The sequence below is a fragment of the Mauremys reevesii genome, linkage group 18 (genome assembly GCF_016161935.1).
Source record: "Mauremys reevesii isolate NIE-2019 linkage group 18, ASM1616193v1, whole genome shotgun sequence".
In the NCBI taxonomy this organism is placed as follows: Eukaryota; Metazoa; Chordata; order Testudines; family Geoemydidae; genus Mauremys; species Mauremys reevesii.
Window position 1 is genome coordinate 5,619,598 of NC_052640.1, and position 27,862 is coordinate 5,647,459.

Genomic DNA, 27,862 nt, shown 5'->3' on the forward strand with positions numbered 1-27,862 from the left:
ATGGACCTGTCCTCCATGAATTTATCTAGTTCTTTTTTGAACCCTGTTATAGTCTTGGCCATCACAATATCCTCTGGCAAGGAGTTCCACAGGTTGACTGTGTGTTGGGTGGGAGAAAACCACAACATCTTCCTTTTGTTTGTTTTAAACCTGCTGCCTATTAATTTTATTTGGTGGCTCCGTTCTTGTGTTATGAGAAGGAGTAAATAACACTTCCTTATTTACTTTCTCCACCCCAGTCATGATTTTATAGACCTGTATCACACTCCCCCCTTAGTCGCCTCTTTTCCAAGCTGAAAAGTCCCAGTCTTATTAATCACTCCTTATATGACAGCCGTTCCATACCCCTAATCATTTTTGTTGCTCTTTTCTGAACCTTTTCCAAGTCCAATATATCTTCGTTGAGAGGGGCGACCACATCTGCACACAGTATTCAAAGATTCACAGTATTCATAGTATTTATATAGAGATAATATATTTTCTGTTTTATTATCTAACCCATTCTTAATGATTCCCAACATTCTGCTTTTTTGACTGCCGCTGCACATCGAGTGGATGTTTTCAGAGAACTGTCCACAATGACTCCAAGATCTCTTTCTTGAGTGGTAACAGCTAATTAGACCTCATCATTTTATATGTGTAGTTGGGATTATGTTTTCCAATGTGCATTACTTTGCATTTATCATCACTGAATTTCATCTGCCGTTTTGTTGCCCAGTCACCCAGTTTTGAGAGATCCTTTTGTAGCTCTTCGCAGTCTGCCTGGAACTTAACTATCTTGAGTAGTTTTGGATCATTTGTCAATTTTGCCACCTCACTGTTTACCCATTTAAATGCCTTAAGGCAAACTGCTAGAATTTAAATCGGCATGCTTAATCTCATGTACAAGCTACAGAAATCAGGGAGGTTTTTCCAATTTTATTTTATATCTAGGGTTGTCAAACTTAAAAAAATTAATTGTGATTAATCACACTGTTAATAATAGAATATCATTTATGTAAATATTTTTGGATGTTTTCTACATTTTCAAATACATTGATTTAAATTACAACACAGAATACAAAGTGTACAGTGCTCACTTTATATTTATTTTTTATTACAAATATTTGCACTGTAAAAAACAATATTATTTTTCAATTCACCTCATACAAGTACTGTAGTGCAATCTCTTTATTATGAAAGTTGAAAATACAAATGTAGAGTTATGTACAAAAAATAACTGCATTAAAAAATAAAACAATGTAAAGCTTTAGAGCCTACAAGTCCACTCAGTCCTACTTCTTGTTCAGCCAGTTGTTTGGACAAACAAGTTTGTTTACATTTTCAGGAAATAATGCTGCCCACTTCTTGTTTATAATGTCACCTGAAAGTGAGAACAGGCATTTGCATGGCACTGCTGTAGTCAATGTTGCAAGACATTTACATGCCAGATGCGCTAACGATTCATATGTCCCTTCATGCTTCAACCACCACTCTAGAGGACATGCTGATAACTGATTCTGCTCGATAACGATTCAAAGCAGTGCGGAACGACGCATGTTCATTTTCATCATCTGAGTCAGATTCCACCAGCAGAAGGTTGATTTTCTTTTTTGGTGGTTTGAGTTCTGTAGTTTCCGCATCAGAGTGTTGCTCTATTAAGACTTCTGAAAGCATGCTCCACACCTTGTCCCTCTCAGATTTTGGAAGGCACTTCAGATTCTTAAATCTTGGGTCGAGTGCTGTAGCTATCTTTAGAAATTTCACATTAGTACCTTCTTTGCATTTTGTCAGATTTGCAGTGAAAGGAACGATGGCCAAAGCATGAAGGGACATATTAATCTTTACTGCATCTGGCACACAAATATCTTGCGACTCTGGCCACAACAGTGCCATGCGAACGCCTGTCCTCACTTTCAGGTGACGTAATTAAGAAGCAGGCAGCATTATCTCTGGTAAATGTAAACAAACTTGTTTCTCTTAGTGATTGGCTGAACAAGAAGTAGGACTGAGTGGACTTGTAGGCTCTGAAGTTTTGCAACGTTTCATTTTTGAGCGCAGTTATGTAACAAAAAACCCTACATTTGTAAGTTGCACTTTCATGATAAAGAGGTTGCACTACAGTACTTGTATGAGGTGAATTGAAAAATACTATTTCTTTTGTCATTTTTACAGTGCACATATTTGTAATCAGAAATATAAAGTGAGTACTGTACACTTTGTATTCTGTGTTGTAATTTAAATCGATATATTTGAAAATGTAAAAAAAAACCATCCACAAATATTTAATACATTTCAATTGGTATTCTATCGTTTAACAGTGTGATCAATCATGATTAATGTTTTTTAGTTAATCGCATGAGTTAACTGCAATTGACAGCCCTAATTATATCTAAAAAATTTTCATCTCTCACTAAAATGCAGCCACTTCTGGGGTGACTCACAGCCATTGTTTAACTAAGTGCACAGCAACACTATGCAGCAACTTCAGATAAGAGCTGCACCCAATTGAAACCACAGGAGGAATTTAGGTTGACAGGATGCAATTACCCACACTGAAGCCGGGGCAGGACGTCAACTTGTTACGACACTTGCGTTAAACCAGGGTTAACACCTCGACTGCTGTGAGATGCACCATGGATCTTTGAAAGAGGTTCAGTGACGTGACAAGGTTGCACCGTGAGCGAGTGGCACAGCTGGGAATTGGAACCCAGGAGTCCTGATGCTCAATCAGTCTCCCAGTGTAGCCAATAACCCTGCTCCATTCCATAACTAAATACATACTGATTTGTGGGAGGGAGGGAGGGAGAGCAAAGAACCTCAGTGTGACGTCTCCTCCCTCCCCCCGAAATGGGAGAAGGGAAGAAATGTCTAACACCAGATGTTTAAATTACTGCTGCTATTAAACTTGCACAGTCTGGCTTAAAGGAGGAGACACGTTTTCAAGGGAGGGAGCGTGGGGCGGCGGGGCTGGCCAGATACAAGCACCTGCATAACCCTCTCTCCCCGCTTCTAATCACCACTCATGTTTTCTTCTTGGATTCTTTCTTTGGACATGTGATTGTAATTCAGCACATGAGAATGTAGGAAACAGGGCGATAAGGGCCAGAGCTGGCAGCCTCCGACTCTGCAGACAAACCCAGTGCGGATACAGCCTGCAGGAAATCAAGATAGAGCCACAGAGGAGATTGTTACTGCAGCCTAAGATCTAGCGGGGTGACCGGCCAGCAGCACAAGCGGAAAAGCAACTCGGGTTTTACCAGATGAGAAACTGCTGAGACAAGAAAAGGCAAAACACGGCGGGAGATAGCGGGAACGACGGATGGAAACCCAAGCAGAAGGTTCAGGAGCGTCAGAGAGATGCAAGAACGAGTTTTTCCTTATCCCCACTCAGCACGTTTTGGAAGATCACCCTGTTCGGTCAGAATTCTCCTGCCAATCAATCATTCCCTTGGGTTGCACCTGAAAGGGGATGTTCAGACAAAAGAAACTTCAGAGAAGTAAAGAGCTCGTAGGCTCAGCTGTGTGCGTTCTTCAGCAAAGCCACTGTTACCCTGAGTACCCGTCTGACACCCAGCCACACAGTGCCCTGAAGAGAGGGACCTTCTCTCTTGATGTGTTTGTAACACAGCCAGTGAGCTGGAAGCAACAGCCCTGCAGCTATAGATACGGAGGCTGTCCCAAGCCAGCCTCCAGGGTTTAGTTTCCCCTTTTCCAAAACTGGTGGGGTGGGAATCCTTTTCTAACTTAATCTATCAAAGAGACTTCCCCTCCCAGAAGGGTTTTGCTGAGACTACAACCAAACTCAAGGAGAATCATTTTCTCTTTTTCCATCTTGTGTTTCATTAAAACTAGAAGAAGCTGAAAAAGAATGAACAAAAACTAAAGACAATGCTGAAATACAGGGGAAGCTGCTAGCAGATAGCAAAGGGTCGTTCTCCCAGCACATTTCACTGAGGAGTCAAAAGGCCTAAGGGAAAAGTCTGAAAAGCTCCAGCCAGAGCCAGCAGGTGCGTCTGGTGGGGAACGTGCCCTTGAGAAATGGTGATGTTTTGCTCACTTCAGGACACAGAGTAATTACAAAACTAGGGCAGAGACCTGCAGCAATGTTCTGCCTTCTCTTACACTGCTGCAAATCTGGAGTGAAGCCACGTCTACACAACGGGGGCTGCAGCCGCACAGCTACAACACTGCAGCCATGCCGCTGTAGTGCGGCTGCTTCCTATGATGACGGAAAGAGTTTTTCCGTTGCCGTAGGTAATCCACCGCTCTGAACAGCAGTACCTAGGTCGACGGAATTCTTCTGTCAACCTAGCCCCATCTAAACCGTCCACGCGTCGTTTCTCTAATCATGCCCTCCAACGCCCTAATCTTGCTGAGAAGACTGTGATTTTTTTTATGCGAGGGAGGGAGGATGGTGGTGGTTCGGGAGGTTATATTTTCCCCGAATCTGCTCTTTAAAAGGGCCTGACTGAATTCATCCCGTTGATTTTGGTGGTTATCCAAGGTTTTAACAACCTTTCTTATTGCTGTGAAAGGTTCTGTTGCTTTCCACTGAAAGTGTGTTCATAGCAGGGAACAAGGGCACCTGCCTTTTAAGTCCATTGGAAGAGATTAATCGTCGGCTTCCTGTGGGTGCCAGCAAAACGCATTGCACGTTTCCAAATTCTTTATTTTCCAGCAAAAAGAGCTGTGGTAAGAGCATGACATTTCCTTGCTATGTCCGGCCCAGCTCAGTTTCTGGTGGCAGCAGATTTGGTGCAAAGTTAAGTAGAAAAAGGGGCTGGCTGGCAGGGGAATGACACAGTTCTCCATTTATGCCAGGGTCTTGCCAGATGAGGCTGGGACCAGCAGGCCCCGTGGATTACTAGCTGGACATACAGGAGCTGCTTTCTTGTCAGGCTGCTTGTACGAATGGTGCCTGGGGGGTGGGAGATCATTGTGCTCAGAGAGACATTCGCTGTTTGCCTCAGTTCAGTTCATGGAGGCCAGATCAGAGAAACCACAGATGGCAGCATCAACGGAGACACCAGAGTGAATGAGCCTTGGAAACTGAGCTGCCGGTTCATCCGTAGGCCTGAAGTGCAGTCCATTGTCAGGAGAAGGGGCGGGCAGGTTGTATTGGTGCCGGCAGTACCATACATGCTTTGTGCTGGGACGGCTATCGCACTTCCCCCTTCTACTAGCTTCCAAGCACTCTTAGAAGCCTCTCAAGAGCCATTTTGAGTGAAACAGGTTTGAAAAGTAGAGGCTAATATCTGCTTTTGTGTATTAGTGCGTAAAGGGGTCCCTGGGACCGGGAAGGGCTCTGAGCGACTTGCTGAACGTGGGCAGCGTCAGCCCTGGAAAGCGACGTACCATGCCTCCTCGTTGTGTAATATTTTTTTTGTTCTGGTTCAGGATGTGGTTGGTTCAAGGCTGCGTGCTTATTTCAGAGGTAAATATTTATGAGCTTCTGTAGAGACCGTGTAGGATGCAAAAGGAGGCCTCATGTCTGCACTTGAACGCAGACCCCAGGCCCGGCCCTGCCAGCGTTGAGGTGCTGTGCACCTCACGGGGCTGGCTCCGTAGCTGGAAGCACAGCACCTCCAAACTCAAGTATTCAGGATTCGGGCTTTGAGAAAAGTCATGGGATTGGCTTAAAAATCCTGCTGTTTGGGGCAAAGGTGTCTTTATTTTTATTCTGTTTCTACACCCCTAGCACAATGGAGTCCTGGTCCACCACTGTAGCTCCTAGGCAATAATACAATACAAGTAATAAATAAAATAATAATAATAATAATAATGAGAATTCAGGGGGGGAAAGTGGGTTCTTTTTTCTCGCCTTCTGGCTTTAGGGTCACGTTTTCAAGCTTGTCTCTGCAGCCGTGAGAGGTAGAAAATTACTCTTCTTTAAAGATAAATCAATCAATCCTCTTTCAAAATCTCCTGACTCTGGGAGCTGGGACTTTAAGGAAAAAACCACCTAGCAGGAGACTTGTGATAACATCCCAAGAGTTGGCAAGTACAGAACCTCTGCAAGCAAAACCAAATGAGGGAGCATAGAGCTGGTCCTGGGGAGAGGGTTACAAATCCCGCGTGTCCTGTGGTTTAATTTCCCTACTAGAAAGTCACAGGGCCCTATTCTGTGGAGTGTATCCTGAGTTAGTGGGAGCTGAGGGCACCGATTCTCAGGCATCAGTCTGACCTCCCACACAGTACAGGCCAGAATCTCCCCCAAATAACTCCCAAGTAACCTAGAACAGAGCTTTTAGGCAAACATCCAATCTCGATTTAAAATTGCCAGCGATGGAGAATCCATCACCACGACCCTTGGTACAATTCTGACACGTTTCTGCTGAGTTTCAAACTGGCAACTTTTCACGTGTGAGGTGACCGCAGTAATCACTACACTATATAAACCAGGTATGTGGAGCTGGACTAAGTGACAGCCCAAGGGACAGGGTGAGTGGTGCACGTCTGCAGATAACTGAAGGATGGAAAGGAATTGTTTGGCGTGCTACAAACAGAACCAGTTTGCTCGGGGTCAGGGAAAACTTCCTGATCACCACCACCAGCTAGCACTCATATATGGCCAGATGCATTAGCCAGAGAAATTCCCCATGGGAAATTGAGGAAACTCCCTCACTGGAGACACTTAAACTCAGTCTAGACAAAACATTACATTAACTAGAGGGAACATCCCAGCACGGGCAGTGAAATGAGCTAGCGAACGTCAAGTTTCCTCCACCTCCAGGCTTCTAGGACTGGGTCACTGGGAGCCATGGGAATGCAGAGCAGTGAACTGTTCTCAGCTGCTGTGCTCGAAGCTGAACGCAGTGAAGCCGTCTCTACCCAGGCAGGTTGGGGATTTTTTTCCTGTGACCTTCCCTTCATAAGCCAATCAAACACAAGCTAAGTTCATCCCAGCAACACAGTTTCCAAAATAAGAAACTCCGTTCTTCAGCGATTAACGCTGGGGCTGTGGTTACACTGCTAAAAGTGTTTTTTCCGTGCATGACCAAGGATGGAAAAAGTTGTGGTTAATAAATGACAAATAACCTTTTGTCACATCTTCCTCCCCCTCACCCCTCCATCACCATTCCCCTCCCCCCGCTTGCTCACCAAAATGAAAAAAGTCACCGCTGAAATCTCAAAAAGCCCCAAACACCCAGCCCCGTTTGCCTTCGAAGAACGACGATCGAAAGAGAGAGCTGAAAGTGAAGCACCGAGGGGCCTGTCAAGGAGGCAGCCGCTGCGATCGGCAGCAAACGCCACCGTGGGCAGGTTTACACCAATGGGTTTGTGCTGGATTGACCGCCTGGGCCAGGAGCGCAGTACAGTGCGTCCGTTCCCTATCAGTATCTTGAGCCTTTAACTCCTCCCTCCGTAAGGGCTGGATCCAGCCACCTTTATTCAGACAAAGCCCTTGTAATGCCAAGGGGCTAGTTCTGCTCTCACTTACATCCACTGAGCCCCATTTGGGGGCCAAAATCCCTCTCTGAACTCCCACACATCACCTCCCGCTGCCCTAACATTTGGGAAGATTCTTCCCCTCCTGGCCAGCACCCATCCACAGGTCAAGGGTTCAGGCAGGAATCGCCAGGTGGAGACTCAGGAAATCAGGCTAGAGGGTTGTACTGGTCCCTTGTGGCCGTAAGATCAGTGACCCAGCTCCCACCTGCGGGGGATTTGCTCTCTCCTAGGATTTGAAAATCCTTATTTAACTTTTTATTGTGACAAAAAAATTTCCAACATCCAGCCCTTGATTTTCTATGTGAAAATCTGTCAGTACAAGCAGTCAGCCCAAATTCAAGAGCCACCCAGGGTCCTGCGTTTCTCCAAAGGCACAGCACAGAAGCTGGCTTGACAGGTTGCCAAACTGCTGGGTTTTTTCATTCCAGCTGTTTAAACTCCTTAAACAGGCAATTAAGATTGGATTGAAAAATTAAAGATTTTCTAAAAATATCTAGGGAGAGATTTGCAAAAGCACCTTGAGGAGCACTGATATCCCTTGGTTTTCAATCCAGTATGTGCCTTCGAAAACCTCTCCCCTAAGTACTGCACTCCCTTGTTCCTCTCTGGCCCGTGCAGAGCCCGTGTACAACTCCAGCTGGGAGTCTCTCACACCCGTTTGGCAGGGGGGAAGTGAGCATACAGTGGGGAACTAGGCGCCAAGCTGTCAAAGCCTGTCCTCAAGCAGCTGAGATGCCCCCAGACTGCAAGAGGAGTAGGAGCAGGCTCACAGCATGCCAGCGAGTGCATTAGCCATTTTATTCACACAAGGCTGGATCCTCCAGGCATGTGGTATGAGTGTGTGTGTGTGGGGAGGGGGGTTTATTAGCTTGACTGACAGCCTCCTCTTTGGTGCTGGAATCTGTACACATTAAAGCGACGGGCCTGAAGTACCTTGGGGATACACAACCACTTGCCCAAGGGTGAGCACAAGTTGCAGTTTTTCAAACAGCAAAGCGATAGTTTGCACCCAGCGTGGTGCTGGCGGAGATTCTGTTGCTTCGCTTTGGCTCTGCCGCGTGGCTGGTTAGGGCCCCATCCCGCAGGGTTACAGCCACACACACGGGGTCTGAGCTCCTGCAGCTACCACTGACGGCAGCTGGTGGAGGTGCGAGTGCTCAGAGCTCCTGAACGGCAGGCCCGATCCTGCAAGCAGCTGCGCACTGAAGAGAGGTGGTAAGTGCCCTCATGCACGGTGGGGTGTCAAACCTTGCCACTGAAGTTGAAGGCAAGCACTGAGGTCTAAGTCCCACCAGCCCCTTCAAAGAACACTTCCCAAATCTGCAGCAATTAGGGCTTCACTTCAGATTTTGCTTTCTTCAGTCCCCGCTTCAGTTTTAACCGAACACCCCCCCACCCCCCAGCTCCCGCAAGGGTCTGTGTTCCCGCTGGGGCAGAAGCAGCTCACGAAGCAGACCTCCGGTGGGCCCTTCCTGCCTATGAATGAAAGAAAGACCTTTTTCCATTCACAAAGACACCAGGGTGGGGATTTCCAGGGTGTACATAAAGCTGAGCTTGCGGTTAAGTCCACATCAGCTTGTTTTTTAAGTAACCACCACAACATCTGAAATAATCAGACTGGTAACTGCACAGTGAGACGCGATTCAGCTGGATTGCCATGACACAAGTCAAAGCAGAAGGTAGACGTGCTCAGATGCCAGTGATGACACAGGCAGGCAGGACAGACAGACAGCCCTGGTTCTGACAGAGGGATATAGTGCCAAGCCTGTCCATTCCAAAGCTGTCCCTGGAAAAATGTGCCCTGCTGACATTTCATGCAGGACCGGTAACACACAGAGGAAAAACAGATTTTAAGCGAACATTTCTAATCAAGGTGATAACTCATCTACATTGCTCCCTCTGGAATGCCCGCCACACGGGCCTCTCCCCATGCCAATGACCAAGCATCCTCTTTCGCCTTCCCAGCCACTGGCAGGAGAAGGGCAGACTCCTGACTAACACACAGGACAAAGTCAGGCCAGCCAGGTTCCGTTTCACAGCCTCCCTGGGTGAGGGGTCTTTTGCCTCTGTGTTTCGGATTCTCCCTCTGTGAAACGGGGGTAACAACCAGGTGGTTGTGAGGTGTCTCGTGGCTGTGAGCTGCTCTCGGGTGCTGGGTGGAAGGGGCTCCGATACGACCGTGACTAACGTGGGATGAGAACGTACACAGACAAGAATCTATGGTTAACTGATATCCACGCTAACCCTGGCTCTGCACTAACCCGCTCTCTGCGCCTCCTCGCACCTGGCCTGATGCCCTGGGCACTGTAGGTCTGGAGTCAGACCATAAGGGTGTGGATGGGAGCGAACCTCCTCGCCCAAGTGGACAAACTTGCACTAGGAATAGCTGTGGGGACCGTGCCGCCCTGGGAGAGTCGGGCTAGGCACCCAAGCTCACTCTCGGGGGGGCGGGGCGGGCCCAAGCCGCCATGTCCACACTGCTATTTTTAGCACTCTAGGTCACATCTGCCCACCCAGACTAGGAGACTCGCTTCCAGCTGCAGTGCGAACTAGGCCCTGCATTTCCAGAACACGGAGCCTGGGTTCCCCGTGCTCTCTGAAGTCCGCCAGACCCAAGGCGCTATATGGGGGGGGAGGTAACACTAACACATCGCACTCTAGCTTTGTGGGATGCACTCACTGACCTTCACCACCCTCCACCAACTCCTCTGGCTCTCAGCTGGGGCGCCCCTGCTGCAGGAGGCCAGGCCTTTGCAGGCCAGCCCACCTGTATTTTGTGCCAGCCATGAATTCCCCCAACCAAACCAACTGCAAGGAAGTTCCTACAATCTGTTACTAGTTAAGATTTGTATAAAGGGCCAAATGGTGTCCCTGCTACCCCACCCCCCAGGCAAAGTCTGAGTGAATCAGACAGACATTATCCACTGTTTAACCGCCCTGCTTCCCACCCCCTCTGTTACAACCACGGCTGCTGCTGCGGATACTGTCTGCTTCGCCCTGGGGAGGTTCAAAGCCCCTGCATAAAGCCTGTTTGCTTCGTCTACTTCTGCTACTCATATGCCCCCTCTTATTAGCTTAGCACCCCAGTGCCTTTAACATATAGACCCTCACAATACCGAGAAGTAGGAGCCGAAGTGCACAAAGACATCAGCGCTTTGCTGAAGTCGCAGCAGGGAACTGAACCGCGGTCTCCAGAGTCCCAGGCCTGCATGATAACCACTGAGCCATCCTTCCTCCAGAGAGCTGGACGCTGGAGTCTATGCACGTAACAGGGTAGGAAAGCTGCTGGCTCAGTCGGCTAGAAGTCTGAGAAACATGCTTCGGCGGCTAGCCAAGGAAGCTGAAAATAGCCTTGCTCAGAACACAAATGAGATAAGATTTAGCCTCACCCCACCTTAAGCAGAAGGCCTGCCTCGGGCAGCCCACTGGCAGGAATCATCTTGGCTCATCTCAGAGCATGATCATTACAAATGCCGTAAGGAAACCTGCGGAACTGAAAACCCCATTTCCCCCTCCCTTCCCTTCTGTAACAACATCCGGGGACATTTCCATTAGAAATCCCAATTTTCATGGGGTTTAGGACTTGGCTGCAAAAATTTACTAAGAGCTGGAAACTGGCAAACACATGTGTCAGCCTCTGCGAAAGCGTTGCTAGAGCTGTTTATTTCTGCAAGCCCTTTGGGCATCTTTAAGTCCCTTGCTTCCCTCTGATGCCATGTGGTGACTCCAGGACAACACACAGGAATGATGCCAATGCAAGTGAAGCAAAATGTGCATTTACACAATGAAACAATCACGATTTGGGGAAAATCAACCACAAAACCAACATCTATTTATACCTATAAAATCCAAAAGCAAGGGAATCAGCAGCCTGAATCAGGTAGGCAGGTAAACAAGGAATTGTAAACATCTACTGAAACTACAGCACTAAGGCTAACGACCCAGGACAAGATTTGCAAAGGTGCCTAAATCTCTTTGAAAATCCGGCCTCCAGTGACTGAAAAGTTATCTGTTTAGGGGCTGATCCTGCAGGTGTCTTGGCAGGGGCTGACCCGCAATGACTTTGATGGTTAACTCCTTACAGGATCGAGCCTTGATATCACCTTTGATCAAATAATCTCAAAACACGTTAGAAGCAATGGTGTGTTATTAATCAGTTCTTCTTAACCCCATTGAGCTCTGGAGAAAATGGAGGTTCAAGGAGGTTAAGTGACTTGCCCAGGGGACGTCTACGCAGTGAGTCAGAAGCAGGGCTGGGAAACGAATTCAAGTGAACTGCTCTGTAGTTTTCCAAACACTTCCCTGGAACATTATGCTCACAGAACCTACGTCATTTTCCTCGCTTGAGGGAGTGATCCTGGATCATCGTTCCCAGCCCAGAACATCTCCCTAGCCAACGTTACCAGCAAGAGAGGGTAGAACAAGTCAAACCGCACATTCATTCATGTTTATTTTATTTTTGCCCATGTTCCTGTCCCTTGAGGCCAGCCGTAAGAGCTGCATTCCCAGCAATGCTCAGAAGAGCACCCTAGCTCTCGGTTACAGATCTCCCATTGCTAAATTTCTCATATAAAGCTGACTGGTATCTTGGATCCCACCCATGCTAAAAAACACAAGAAAGGCTCTTTCTGTGAACCCACTGAGTGCTGGGATCCCCAGAGGAAAACAGTATTTCCACGGATCCCCTGCTGCTCTACCAGCTCCCTGATCCTGAGGCCAGCTCTGCAGAACTTAGAGCACTTTGGAGGCTGCTCTAAACCTCACTAGCTGGTAATGATCCCCAAGGGACCAGCCACCAACTGGGGTTTGCTGGAGCAGAGCAGGCTCCAGCCACGCTCCAACACCCCACTTCCCACCTCCTATGCCAGGGACTGTAGAGAAGCTGGGGTGAAGGCGCCAGCTATACTGACTCTACATCCACTGGGAACTCCCCATGCCAGTGGGAACCCTGCTCTGCACTCTCTTTGCATCTCCTAAGCGGAGTAAGCCACAGAACTGGGCCCAATAGGTTTCCCAACCGGAGAGTAGCTAATTAAATATCTGCATTTGAATGTTCTCCTCTTTTGAGTGATGCAAGGCCAGGGTTTATACCAGCCACGCTGACATAAATCTGGAGTAACCCTCCAGTGATTGCAGTACGTGAGATCAGGATTCTGCCTGCAGCGTTTTCACAGCTTTACAAGAAAAGGAGGATCAGAATTTGCATTTGCAGCTTTGCCTCTGCACAGAAAAATGTGTTTAAGGAGCAGGTATTCGCAAACCTCAGAACAGGTGTTTGTCTCTAGCTACAACCAGCTGGGCCAAGTGGCCCAGAACTCTGACCTTCTCCGTGTGCTCGATTTCAGATTAAAAACAGAAAAACATCAAACCCTCAAGAGCAACCCAAATCCTGTGTGATCAGAGCACCGCAGTGTTTAAAGGAGAAGGCTCACAGCAAACACAGAACCACTGATCTATTTATAGCTCACGAGGGAAAAAACAAAACATGCAGCCGGCAACTCAGACTGAGTTTAAATCCAATTCCTATCTTGTGGTCTTCGATAAGTCTCGGTTTGTACACACAAGCTGAGTGGATTCCTAGTCAGTGTCCCTGGAAGCTTTCGAGGCATTAAATAATTTTTAGATAATTATTTTTAATCCTCTTTAAATCCCACGTTCCAATACCTGGGGGGCAGAGGGGGAGGACACGACAAACACCTCCCTACCCATGAAATAAGGCTGGCTGCACGTTTCAAGGGCCGAATCCTCCCCATTAAACCACATGGAAGTTTTGCATTTGACGTCTATGGGTCCAGCATCCAGCAATCTGTACCTATAGGCCACCACCTAGGAAAGCAGCCCGTGAGATGTCAAGGAGGGCATTTGAGAGGCTGGCTGATCAGACCTTGGCACTGCACCCTGGCTTTCACTGCGTGGCGGGCCAAGTTCTGCAACCCCCCTGCTGCCAGATGCAATGCCAGCCCCAGCCAGCCAACCCACCCCAAGATCGGAGCTCTTCAAAGCAACCCTAGTCTATCTGATGCTGTGCACAGCGGGCTTGACAGGATTAGGCCTCTTTCGAGTTTACTGGGGGAGAAGGTGGGGAGGGGAAAAAGGTTTCTCCAGAGGAGAAAGATCTAAAAAAGAATAATCCTAGAGATCACCCTGGCAGTTCTCAGAGGAGAGCAGCTCTCCAGAAAACAGCTTGGTCTGCCCAAGTTCAGCTGCAATGCTCTAGCCTACCAGAGCCCTCTGACTGCCTGACTGACACACACCCCATTCGTACAGCTTCAACTCCTGGAGGCATGAGATTAGGTGAGAATCTCTCTTTCAATTAAACAAACAAACAAACCAACCCAGTAAGTTTCTAGTCCTTGGGGTGGTAGGAAAAAAAGCTTGAAAATGGGACCCGAGTGTGACCCCAGTGGCTCGGGAACCCAAGGCAAATGACCAAGAACCCAAAGGTGCATCTGTTTGTTTTACATCTCATGATTTTTGAGAGCTGGAGGTTGATCATGCTGGAATGCTGATAAGAGAAGAATCACGAGGGCCAAACTTGAACTCCTCCCTCAGTCAAAACTGCCACTGAAACAAACTGTGAACAAAGGGTGTGAATCCTGAGTCGCTCCACAGAACTCTGGGAGTACACATACGTAACAGAATCCCACTCGCTTAGCAGGCGTTTGGCCTGAGAAAGGATTCAGGATTGGGCCCATAATCTGAAAGACGCCTTTCTCTGTTACGAATGGGAACTTCAGTTACTTTAACAGGGCAAGCATTCAAAAGCTAAATATACTTTCCTCCATTTCTGCTGTTTGTTTTCTTTTTGCATTTCAGTCAGCCTGGCTGAGAACCTGGACTGATCAGTTTCACTTTCTGTTTACAATCAGTTTCATTTTCTGGTATTAATAAACTAAGAACAGACAGCTGCATTTAGTTTTCTGAGGCTGCCACCTGCAGTTTAAGTTTTAAAGATGTTTTCCATTGTTTTAACACCAATTAAGCATTTCAATTCATATCCGATTGTTAATTGCCACCTTTTACTTACTTAAAACAATAAAAAACAAAACCCCAACTTAAATTTGACGCCAAAATTATTTGTGTTTGGACCACATTCTGATTCCGCACATGGAAAGCAATTCAACTGAAGTCACTGAGAATTACTCCAGATTTATACTGGCGTAAATCACATTAGAGCGTTCCCCTTAATTCAGACATGAAGAGCCAAATTTAGGATCCCATCCCTGAAAACATTTATGTACAAGTCATTTTACTCATGTCATACCCACTGAACTAAATAGGGCTACTCTGCTGCGTGAAGTTACTCGTGTGTAAGTGCTTGCAGGACTGATCCTTTAGTAGTGATGTAAACAGAAGAATAAATGCCACATTGGGCACAAACCGGTTAGAAATGGGGTGTGATAACTGGTAGCTTGCACTGATTTAGCATTCAGTGAGTGTGCAAAATGAGTGTAACATGCATGGTGAGATCATGGCCAGAAGGTATACACAGGCTTGGGTACATGTGCCAGGCCCCTTGCCACTTATACCAGTTTCCTGACTAATCTGCACCTAGCATGCCTGATTTTCCTCTTTTTTACCTTGGTGTAACTCTACTGACTTCTCCAGCGTTACTCCCTGGAGTAATAGCGTAATAGGATCAGACTCAGGCCTGATGTGTAACACCAGCATCTGTGCCACCACCACTGATTTTAGCTCTAAATACACCTCTCCCCCAATATAACACGACCTGATATAACACAGGTTCGCATATAGCGCGGTAACCCGGGGCTTCAGCAGCGGGGCTCGGGCGGCGCTTTAAAGGGCCCGGGGCTCCGGCTGCTGCGGGGAGCCCCGGGCCCTATAAATCACCGCTGGAGCCCTGTTGCTGCTACCCCGGAGCTGTGGCAGCGGGGCTCGGCCGGTGATTTAAAGGGCCCGGGCTCCCCACAGTGGCTGGAGCCCTGGGCTCTTTAAATCACCGCTGGAGCCCTGCCGCCGCTACCCCAATATAACGGGGTTTCACCTATAACGCGGTAGGGATTTTGGGCTCCCGAGGACCGTGTTATATCGGGGTAGAGGCGTATAGAAGAAGAAAAATAACCCTAACAAATAAAACTCCAGCAATGTAAATAGACTGGTTAAATTCCCAATTTTCTGTACATACAGTACTTGCATAGTATTATTATTAATTATTTGTTTTACTGTAGCCCCTGGGAGCCCCCCTCATGGACCAGGACCCAGAGAGACAGGGGTCTGCAAACAGGAGCTCAAAGGAGGAGCTAGCGTTATTCTGCTGAGGATACTCCTACTTGTCTGCGTTTATTGATTTATCCACCTCCACGGGCGTTTGTAGTTTGTGGCTTTTCCTTGGCAATTATTTCCTTCGATACAAAGACATCAAGTACAAAACCAAAAATGGCATTTAAGATTAAACTGGGTCAGGGAAAATGCATGTGGTTACTACAGTTGCCTTCAGATTGCGAGCCAGGCTGCACTTTGCTTTGAAAAGACAAAGACTATTCGGAAACACAATAGGTTAATTAGAGCCACTGGCCACAGGTAGGACTGAAAAGTATAAACTGACAGAAAGGAGAAAAAAGTATCTTGGTGCCCTGTCTGGGCTAATTTCACATTCCCCTTGAATGTGGTGGTATTCTTCAGTTCTGATTCCAAACAATTGAGCAGCATTGCTGTGTGTGGCTAAATATCTGTGGTGAGTCACCCCAGAGGTGGCTTTTTTTTTTTTTAAATAATGGAGATATACCCATCTCCTAGAAGTGGAAGGGACCTTGAAAGGTCATTGAGTCCAGCCCCCTGCCTTCACTAGCAAGACCAAGTACTGATTTTGCCCCAGATCCCTAAGTAGCCCCCTCAAGGATTGAACTCACAATGCTGGCTTTAACAGGCCAATGCTCAAACCACTGAGCTATCCCTCTTCCCCACCTGCTACACTTCAGTGGGTGTTTGTAAAACCAGAAAGACTCGGGTCAGCTTTGGAATGAAAGGCCCTGTTGAAATGATTGTCCTCAATCCCACCCAAGAATGCAGCTGACTTCAGCTGCTCTTTAATGAAACAGGGAATGCCGCTCTCTTGGCTGCAACCAAGTTGCGCCCACTTGCCCTAGCAATGAATTTACCCCAGAGATCTCTAAAAACTGACCAGACATGTACATCCTGATATCCCAGAGCTCATTCGCCTTGCTCAACAGCTTCCCCGTCCCATCACTGCAGCTGTACAGTTTAGCAGATGGATCCTGCTTCGCCAACTAGCACAAGTTGATGGTTGTGTAGCGCTGACAGCAAACACAAACCAAGTATTGAGAGCTCGCAATTTGCCTGCCCCTAGATCTGATTTTCGAGCTTATCACCACATCTTCGTGCCAGGTCACGTGCTGCTCCGCAAGTTGGCTGCAATGACTAACAGCAAAGAGGGAGAACTCCCCTTTGGGGGAAATTGTGAAATCCCCCTTTCTCTGCAGACACAGAGACGCTGGTCGCAAAGACGCAGGCGTGGGCTTGGGTGGAGCGTCTTCCCCTCTGTGCACCACAGAGTGAGCAGAAAAAGGAGGGAACTGGAGGTGATGTCTGCTTGCTGCTTCTTTCATGTGAGTCTTCCGGGAGCCGGAATTCAGTGCTGCTGCCCAGTTAAAAGAACTAACCATGCTGCAGGTCAGAGGGCCCTATTCGTGTGGCTTACCTGAGCCGAGTTCCCTCTCCTCCCAGCTCCACTGAGGGTCGCTGCCGCTGCTGCATTTCCCCAAGCCCAGAGTTTCCTTCCGAGTCTGGCCCCTCAGGTGAATCTGGATTGGCGGGAGATGCTCTGCACAGAGCTCAGCTGTAAGGACACTTCATGAAGCATTTTGGCAGAGCGCTGGGCGTAGGGGTCTCAGCGCCGGCTACTGCTCTGGGCACACTGCCTAAGAGCAGGCCGGCTCTGATCGCTCGGAAGAGGGGGGTCACTAAACATTAGCCTCCAAATCAAATCTTATTGGGCCAGATGCTGCTTCTGTTGCAGTCAGGGGTCAAATTCGTTTCTGGGGTAATTCTGCTGCAGGGCATGGAGTTATGCCCAGGGTGAATTTGGCCCAATGAAAGGGCCATTAGTGACCTGATGGGAGCAGGACCGAGCCCGTTGTGCCTAGAACTGTCTGAGGACAGAGGCTGTGTGAGGCCGATCTCCGGATAAAGAGTGGAGCCAGACAGGCAGCCCATACAGAAGACATTTCAGTTTCTCTGTGAGCGTGCACATGTGCAGAAAGGCTCAGGGGAAACTGCAAGGAGGTGTAAATCTGTTACAAATTCTACCCGTTACTGAAACTGATTTCATGGGGAACTGTGAAAAGTGAAACCAATACGTGTAACCCAGGCACCACCACAAACATGTAAGGGTGCAAACTGCTCTCTCTTCATTTGTGGTCTATGTGGTACTATGAGCAGACCTGAAACACTGCTCATTTCCACATGGACTGGATCAAACGGACAGCGGGCGGTTCCAGGGACGTGAGGCGGGTGCTCATTTCAAGTGACCAGCAGCCATTTAGAAAAGCAACACAGGAGGCAAACTGGAAAGCCTTTTTTAACTGAGTTTTTGTCTTTTTTTTTTTAATTGCACTTCTCAGTGATGCAGAGAGGCAGCCTGATTTTTAATTTTTAAAGGGTTTTTTTGGGGGGTGGAGGGGTGGAGTTTGCCTGCTGTTTAATTTAGAAATATCAAGAATTTCAAGTCTACTCTTCTCTGGTTTTGCTGGAGGACCTCATGGATCTGTACAGATGCACTGTGCGCTAGAGAACCATTCGGAGACAAGGTTCTAGAAACTTTAGCCAAGGCTTCCCTTTTCCAGAATGTTAATTAGTCTTTGAAGTTAAATGGGAGATTAGCCATCCCCCCCCAAAAAAAAACCACCACAGAACTTAGTCTTAAACAGTCTGACTAAAAATCCGCCCCCTAAAAAAAATTACTCAACTTTCCACTAGTTCTCTAATCATAGACTCTTCCAGAGTAGACAAGACCTGACGTTCTAATGTAAATACCTCATTAAAATAAAGAAAGACATTTATCCCACCAGGCCCTCTGTCCCCATCATAAAGTCTTCACCTTCAAAGGCACAACAAGCAGATTGTCTCTTTCTCCCATGCTATCCTGGCACCATCCCTAGGGTGACCATATTTCTTAAAGTAAAAATGGGACGGCCCTGGGCTCACCAGGGCTGCTCTCCCCACGCTGCCTGGGGCAGGGACTGACCCCTCGGAGCCCCGTGCCACCCGGGGCTGGGGCTGACCTCCTGAGCTCTAGGCCCCTGACGGGGGTCAGCTCTGAAGGCAGCGCTGCCCGCCAGCAGCAAATTTCTCCATTGTTGCTGGCAGGCAGCGCTGCCTTCAGCTGACCCCGGGGCAGCAGCCACCACTCTGCCTTGCAGCCGGGACAAATGCCCAGTTTTGGCGAAAAGCAAGGATGTCCGGGACGGAACTGAAAAAGGGGACTGATGTAGGGTCACCCTGTTCCTAACTCTGACCTGAAACAGCTGCATCTAGAACCCAAGGGAGTTTATTTCTCTCTTCCAAGGCTGCCAACATCAGGGGCAGCTGGGATGAGCGTTCGGGGCCGCAGACCAGTCTCCCCCGACAGACTGGAGCTCGTGGGTCATGGGCTGTCAGCTTCTATTAACCTGACCAATTTTCCAGCAAACGAGACTCAATTCCCCCCTGAAGCCAATGGAGTTACACGGGGAACGTGGCCCACAGTCTGGATATTAAGTGCTTCAAGCAGACAAGCCAGCCATGGATGCCTCCATTCGCCAATATCAAATCCTACCCAGGGGTTTTCCTAGGGACCTTTTTGCCCAGGCTCCTTAGAATCAATCTTTACATGATCACCTCTCCCCAAACCGGACCGTGCAGACCCATCAAACCCTCCAGCCGCTCTAGTCAATGATCAAAGTCCCCCCTCTCCGAGGCAGCAGCCAGCCCTGCGGAGCCATCAGCCCATTGTGCAGGTGCTGTCCCACGTTCACCTTTCCAGCGACAGTCGATGATCCGATTTCTCTGCTGGACACAGCCGCCCTTGGGCCAATCAGCCCTCCCCAGTAAGGTTTGCTTTTCTCAGCCGGCACCAGCAGAGTCACCAGCCTCCAAGTCCCTTCAATTCCCTCCTTCTCCGTATCACAGGTGTGCGCTGAGCAGGTACCCAAACCTCGGCCCTCCCCCCAGTCCAGGCCCTCCTGCAAACTCCCTTCTCCCAAGACACGTACAAGAACCAACACTGGAAACCAAGGAGATGCGCCCAGTCAGTACCCAAGTGATACTATGAATTATCTGTATTGTGGAGGCACCTCCGGGCCCCGAGCTGGGATCAGGGCTCCCTGCGCTATGTGCTGTACATTTCTGAAACCCTTCTCCAACCCTCCACCTTCTCTGTGTTTCTCCTCCGGTGCGGTGTTATACCTAAGTTCTAGACTGCCAGCTCTTCAATAGAAGCATCTGCTGCTCTTATTCTGACAGCACCCCAAAGTGCAACAACCAGCACTTTCGACATGAGGAACTAGACAAGGTTTTCACAGGCCGTGGTCAAAGACCCAACAAGGAAATCAGAAGGTTATAAAATAGCCCAGAGAGTCAGTCCAGAGAGGGGCTCTCAAGGAATCTGAGACAGAGAGATGTTTTACTTTCTCTGACATAGTTAGCGGTGGTTAGTCAACCTATTTATCGTAACAGCCCTGCTGGGGAGTAAAGGAGCCCATGCAGGTACAGAGATACAGGGTTGTGTCAAGCGTCTCTACTAAGCTAAACACAGACTCCAGGGGGCTTTCTCCCGCAGTTCTGGCCCAGGCACAAAGCCCACTGGCCCAGGAGAGTTGCACAGGGGTCAACAAAGGCTGAATTTGGCCCATTCCTGTCAGACCCCTGCAAGAAAAGCTCCCCGTCACTTCAGGAGGTGACCTGCCTGCGTGGGAATAGCCGATTCAGGTCCCTGATACAGAGCAGTCTGTGCCCTTCCACCCAGGAAGCAGCATAGGTTCTCCCAGTCACCACAGGGCACCTCTCGCTTGACTGCACAGCCAGGGCTGGACTGCGCCCTTGGGTGCTGCAAGTCTGGCTGTGCTGATTCAGGGTGGGCACGTCCCAGGACGGGCTGGGCCTTGTGAACGAGTAACCTTGCAGCTGGGCTTGGAAGGGAGCATAATCCTCTCCCTCCACGGAGCAGGGCAGGGGCCTACGTGCGAACTCCGTGCAGCCCCTTAGTTACAGAGGAGCACTCCTACTTCCTGGCCAAAGCGGGGCCCACATCCTATAGCACCATATACCCAAGCAAGGACAGGCCCAGTCTAGCAGACGGGGGGAGGAGGGGAGAGAAGGGGGGCCAGGAGGAAAGACTCCATACTTGGTTACTACAGTGATAAGGGCCACATAAGAACCCAGGCAGGTGGACTCTCAGAGCCCAATTTACCCATCACACCAGTCAGTCACTTCTTGAAGTTAATGGGGTCTCCCCAGGATAAGATCAGAATCAGGCCCCTGGGCTCTGTTCCTGGCTCTGCCACCGATTCCCTGCATAATCTTGGGCACATCACCTAAGCCCTCCGTGCCTCAGTCCCATCGGAAAAGCAGGGCTCGTAACGCTCGCCCAGCTTTGGAGGCTCTGGATGAGATGCAAAGGACGTCTAGTAACAGAGCCGAGAACTTCCCGCTAGCTCTTTCTTCCCACTCCCGGCCTTTTCCCCAGGGTGCTAGCGCTCCAGTGCCTCCTCAGAGCAGAATCCTGGAAAGCTCAGACCCTGACAGCTTAGATCTCAAACCACTCTGAGCACCAGTCGTTCCCAAATCACGAGAAGCAGGTTTCACAACAAAGCTAATCTTGCCAGCCATCAGGCCCTAAAGCCTCAAGCAGAAGCAAAGGAGAAACTCTCCGACTGGAATCCACATGACTCTCACCTAGCATCAAAGTTCTGAACATGTAGGGCACAAAGTCTACGTGTGGTGAAGTTTCACTTTCAGAGCCGCACCAAGGGCCCAGTCCAGCTCCCATGGACGTCACTGGAGGCAGGATCAGACCCAGGACAGGTGACCCTTTATTATTCTGAGGCTCAATCAAGGTTTAAACATTAATGCTGTACTCCTCCGGGAAGAAAATAAACCAGCTGAAGTGTAGCCTTCACCTACTGTAATCAATAAAACACTCACGCACAAGGCTCCTTCGCTTATTTCCAAAGCTGGAAACTCATTTCAACTCCATATTTTTGCACAGAGGCTGACAACCCCTCCCTGCATCTGAATCCACTGGCAGTTCTGTCCCCACTCAGAGAATGCTCATAATGGGAAAGTGATGATTATCTCTGCCCATGGGAAATATGCTAAGGAATTCCTGGAATGAACACCCAATTCACTCGCCCAGAGCACTAGAGACCTTTATAACTTGAAGCTGATTCACATTTTTTTTGTTTTGTTTGTTTTTTAAATAAAACCACGATGCCAGTAAAAACGGCCAGGCAGATTTAGGCCACTTGGAGATCCCATCCTGAACTTGTAGAGGAAAAGAAACATCACAGAAATGTAGAGGTTCCCTCTAGCCCAAGAGCCTCCCTCGTCCAGTGTTTCTGTACCTTTTTGATACCAGGGATCGGTTTGCTGCCTTCCCAAACAATGTCAGGGAGCTCTCACGGACCAGTGGTTGAGAAACACTGATTTAGTCCATCCTACTGCAGGTAAACCTAGACCACCCGGCCAGGATTCCCCCACCTCCCTAGGTCACCTGTTCCTTGCCTCCATTGTGGGATTCTTTCAATAACAGCTGCATAAGGGAGGAGCCGCAGCTCTGTGCAGGGGAATTCCACCCTACACTTCATGGGGATATAAGCACCAGGAAGCAAAGGCCACTTCCTCAAATCAGACCTAATCTGGCTCCTCCAGTGGGGACAAAGTGGAACCACGGCTCACAAAGGAGCCCCGGTCTGAGTTCTAAAAGAAAAGCTAAGGACGTGTCAGGCCAGACCAACTGGCCCATTCCGCTCCAAGACAAAGGAGTAACCACAGACCCCATCATGCAAATCCAGCCCAGTCCAAGCAGCCAGGGACCATTCTCTAGCCCAGTGGCTCTCAACCTTTCCTGACTACTGTACCCCTTTCGGGAGTCTGATTTGTCTTGAGTACCCCCAAGTTTCACCTCACTTACAAAACTACTTGCTTACAAAATCAGACAAAAATACCGAAGTGCCACAGCGCACTATTCCTGCAAAACTGCTGACTTTCTGATTTTTACCATATAATTATAAAATAAATGAATTGGAATATAAAGATGGTACTTCCAATTTCAGTGTGTACATAGAGCAGTATAAACAAGCCATTGTCTGGATAAAATTTTAGTTTGTACGGACTTTGCTAGAGCGTTTTATGTCGCCTGTTGTAAGACTAGGCAAATATCTAGATGACCTGATGTACCCCTGGAAAACCTCTACCTACTGCCAGAGGTACAGGTATCGCTGGTTGAGACCCACTGCTCCAGTAATGCACAGGCAATGAAGAGCCATGGCCAGCAGCAAACAGGGGAGGGATTTGCGAGACCTCGGGCCGCTTACCTTGGGGGGATCAAACAGCTCCAAGACATATTCTTCATTGTCCGACGTCCCTGCCTTCCGTAGAACCAATCGGCACCGCTGCCAGCGTGTCCCACTGTCCATGGTGGTTTCATCTACCATGCTGTATTTTAAGAGACCCTCCTTGCACACCTCGTGAGCCTGATCTCGGGACAGGGTCCACGGCAGGATCTTTTTGGTCAGCCCAGTCTTGAGAGCAGGCTCCAGCGTCTCCCCCTCTCCCGGGATGGCCTCGGAGGATCCCCGGCGCAGGAACTTGCGCCAGCTCCGCCGCAGCTGGGTGAGGGAGAAGTGTCTCCTGGTGGTCAGAGGGGAGGCTGCCCCCATCAGCTCCTCAGAGCTCCACGACTTGGGCAGGCCCCGGACGTTAGTGTCAGCAGCTCTGTCGGCCTCAGAGTGGGCAGTCAGCTCCGTCTCCACCTTGGCCGCGACCGGCCCCGAAGAGGCGTCCGCGTGCCTCTTGCTGGTCTCCCTATAGTCCCGCACCCTGCTGAAGGGTAGGGCCCTGAACTGGTTCATGGCGAAGCCTTCCTTCACCTCGTTGCAGAAATACTGCTGGAAGAGGTCTGTGAACTGCACCGAGAAGTTCTCGGCTGCCAGGAGGTCATGGTGGGGGTTCTCGGTGGCAAACAGCAGGTACTTCTTGGCGAGCTCCTTGGCCGTGGTGATGGCGTGCAGCTCGCAGAACTCATTCCAGCCCTGGGAACGCCCGGGAGTGCTTGCTGGGATAGTCTGGCCATTCATTGCAGTGACCGGAGCGATTCAGGTGCGCTGCAAAGACAAAGGAAGAAAGGCTGTGTGAGGGGTTTTCTTGGGGCCGGTGGGGGGCTCTGTCTGCTTGACAGGCCAGCAGAGGGCGGTTCAGAGATGGAAATGCCAGCCCTGGAGAGCCCAGACCTTGTCAACACAGGGACTTCAGGCACCAGTGGAGTGCACCAGATCAAGCCCCTAGTGCAGCCACACCTGGCCTCCGTGCACTACAGTTTGCACCAGTGCAAGTCACAAGGGTTCACACTGGAGCAGCTCTATGACAGAGCATTGGAGTCCCTGGAAGAACAGGTTCAAATGATCAAATACCATGCAGGTGACTCGCGGGGGAGGGGTGCTCCGGGATAACACCTTATAAAAGCCAACGTCCCACCCACTCTCCACACATATTACAGATCCTGTGTGACTGCTGTGTGACGTGCTGCCTTCCACCCCAGAAGTAGCTGCATTTCAGTGAAGTTGTACAATGTGTACACAGGGCCAAATCCTGACGTCCTCATTCAGGACTCAATTCTGATCTCACTCGCAATAGCTCTGTGCTGACTGAACTGCACTGACACCAGTCCAATCACTCCACGTTTACACCAGTGAGAGAGCTGAGAGTTTGTCTGAATAAGGACTGGAAAAACCGCATTAACTCAGGGTGGGATTTCCCTAGTACTTAGCTGCACACAAGCAGCGGGAATCAGTTTAGAAAAGGACTTGAGTCTGCTCTCACTCTCCCTGAGATGAGTAATGCCTGGGAGCCCCACAGAACTGCACTAGGGTAAAGCTAGGCAGGCTACTTATCCAGTTTTATACCGGAGAGTCCTCTTTAACTATGGCTTTGTCCCCTGTCCGGTACCGAGACAAAACAGGACGTGGTTTTGTCCAGTATCAAGAATGGGTGGCCCCATTCTGAAGAGTACACCCCTCTGCAGGGGCCCGCTGGCAGGGGAGGTCCTGCACCAGTCCTTCCCGGAAGCACCGGAACGGCCGGTATTCCAGGGATGCAGCCGTGGCCACCCTAGATAAAAAGGGGAGAGACCAGAACCAGGCCCTACGCCATCAAGTAACAACAGGCCACGATTCTCTGCTACAGGCAGCAAGTCAATTCAAGCTCATGTTATGTAGCGTTTAAGCACACGGTTGGGACTGAATTGAGAACCACACCTCCAGGTCCACTGGAGGATTTAATGGAAGTTTTCCTGCTCAGACAACAATTAAAGTGAAGATTTATCAGTATGTGCAGCAATGTGCCTTGGGGGATAGGGGGAAAAAAATCAACCTCAAAAATATAAGTGGATAAAAGTTCCAGAGTGGCACGTGCCGTGGTGCTTGCCACTTCCACAGCCACTTACTCCGAGGGTGACCCAGGGAAGCTTTGGGCGGTATTGTACCCTTGCTGGGCTCAGGACGTTAGAGAGACAAGGCGGGTGAGGTGATGCCTTTTACCGGACCAAATTCTGGTGGGGGGAGAGAAGCTTTCAAGCTATTCAGGACTAGGAAAGATGCTCAGAGTGTCAGAGCTAAATACAAGGTGGGAACAGATGATTTAGTATATGGGACCATTCAAGGCCCAGCAACACCCCTGCAGTCATAGGACAGAGAAGGGAGGGGACCTAGTGGGCAAGAGATTGCTGTAATAAGCCATTACTCATCTCTTTAGGAGTGTTGTAAGAAGCCAGATAGTGTCTTTATGGCACTGGATTTAGGGCTTATTACAAGAATCCCTAACTCACTACTTTCCCCCGCACCCCAGGTTGACTGGCCACTTCACCTTAAATGGTCCCTTACGCTAAACCATTTTTCCACCTTGCATTTAGCTGTGACACTCAGTACTTTTCCGAGCTCTGTGTAGCTCCAAAGCTTGTCTCTTCCACCACCAGCTGGTGCAATGAAAGGTATCTCACCCACCTTGTCTCTCAAAGGAAAGCTTTGTTTTTTAAACACCAGGAGCAAGGCACCCATCAGCTCGAGGTTAGTAAAGGGACTGGGAATCAGGATTCCCGGGTTTGATTCTTGGCTCTGCCATAATTGTGTGTGGCCTTGGGTGGGTTCCTTAGCTGCACTCTGCCTCAGTTTCCCCATCTGTAAGATGGGGCAAAAATTACGAGTCCCAAGGGAGTGCTGCGAAGCTAAATTAGTTCAGTGTTTTATAAGCATGTTGAGCATTCCAGGGGTCCTTGTTCACACAGCTGCTTTCAATTCCTTTCTGTGCATCTCTCCCTTCCACTGCCCTAAGCATGCACGGTTTCATTTCACCCATGTGTAACAGCCTGGCAGGTTTCACTTTAGTTTAAGATGTTAGTTCTCAAGAGCATGAGCCAATAAAGCCAGGGGTGGGGAGGATCAATAACTTCCTGCAAAAGTCCAGGTAAAGAACAAACGCTTGGCTTGCCGTTCGGCAGGCTCACAGGGGAGCGTGAAAGGGAAGTAATTACACTGACACCACAACTAAACCCACGCGCACCAGCTCCCCCCCAAAACAAGCGCAAGCTTCTTACTCTGCATGACTCTCCATGGCCAGACACGTTTTCCTGCAGGTACAGCTGCCAAAGCCAAGCTTCCCTCAGACATGCCTGTTATCTGAAACTCTCTGCTCTTCTAAGCATATTACCTAGAAAGATAGCACCCCTGCCAGCTCAGCTCCGCGAGAGCCGATTCACTGGTGCACCCATTCTAAATGGCATGCTCGGAACCCAGCCGTAGGAATCTGATTTACAGATGATTCTTGACACGCAGAACTGAGCTTAACCACCCAACACTTAACCCCTGTGGTTTTCCTGGTGCGTCATGTTTGTTTAAATCACCACTTTAATGCTCGCAAACCTAATTCTCACACGCACAGGCCTGAGTGCCACAAGTGGATGGGAAGTGATGAAGAAAGGTGTTTTCGCCTCGCAGTCTCAGCTGGGATTCACCCTACAGACTTCAATAACAGGAGGGATTGTTTCGGAGCTTTGGATATTTGGACCGACTCCAACATAAACAACAGGGTTTGCAGTTATTGTTGTGCAAAGCCAAATCTGGGTGGCTTAAACGTGTGTCAATATTTGAACCAGAAGAGCAGCACCGCGGCATTTCCCCTGCCCGTGCAGCAACCAGCATCCTCATTCCCCTAAAGCAGCAACAGCAGCCGCTCTCCCTCTAGGTAACTGTCAGGGTGGTTAAACACTGGAATAAATTGCCTAGGGAGGTTGTGGAATCTCCATCTCTGGAGATATTTAAGAGCAGGTTAGATAAATGTCTTATCAGTATCAGGGATGGTCTAGACAGTATTTGGTCCTGCCATGAGGGCAGGGGGCTGGACTCGATGACCTCTCGAGGTCCCTTACAGTCCTAGAGTCTATGAATCCTTCCATTACCTGGACCTGAGACAATTCCCACCTCCAGCAGCGCTGGTTGAGGCAAAGGTGGCAGCCGTTTGCACTGCCTGATCCCAGATCGCTTCCCTTCCTTGGGAGACAAGACCAGCCTGAACGAACAGGTCTGCTAGAAGCGACACAAAGTCCAACTCAGTTGCCCCCGCCGTACATTAGCCCACAAGCCCAGTGACAGCCACCTGCGCCCAGGCACGCCGTGGGAACCAGGGCTCTCGTTGTAGTAACGCGGAGCAGTGGTGCTGGGGACGGTTTCATTTTTCCCCAGTGTCAGTGTGGCTGCAGCTTTGTGAACCCAACAGAAAGCCAGCCCTCCACAAGCCATCTGTGAGCCACGTTTTCAAGGGAACTGTTGCATGCTCCTAAACCAGTCAATATCACCTTCATTAGCTCCCCACTAAACCCACAGGACCCCTTCATCTCCAAAGAGCTCCTTCTTTAGAGCTGATGACTGAAGGAGTCCATAATAATAAAAAGACATCAGCTGGCTGGCTCAAACCGCAGGGGTCACCAGACAAGGGACCATGAAAAAAGGCTCCTTCTTAGCCATGCTCCCATGGTTGACTCTCCTCTCACCTACATAAGTGTCAAACAAGAATAATTCCACTGACATCGACAGTCACAGCTCTGTAAAAATGGCTAAAGACAGACCAGGATCAGGCCCACCATGCGTTTCCAGATTCACAGCATCCAACCTTAGTGACAAAGTGTCTGTTTTTTACTTCTTGT

The 27,862-nt window shown here is 49.1% G+C and overlaps 1 protein-coding gene across 3 annotated transcripts in view; it reads right to left on the reverse strand.

Annotated features, from left to right (window-relative positions):
- SH2B3 (SH2B adaptor protein 3) overlaps positions 1-27,862 on the reverse strand; it is a 93,487-nt gene that overhangs the window by 53,660 nt on the left and 11,965 nt on the right. For all 3 annotated transcript variants that reach the window (XM_039504969.1, XM_039504970.1, XM_039504971.1), the window contains exon 2: positions 22,986-23,774. In XM_039504969.1, the coding sequence (XP_039360903.1) occupies positions 22,986-23,747 (762 nt within the window). In that variant the 5' untranslated portion in view covers positions 23,748-23,774. The remainder of the gene's footprint in view (positions 1-22,985; positions 23,775-27,862) is intronic.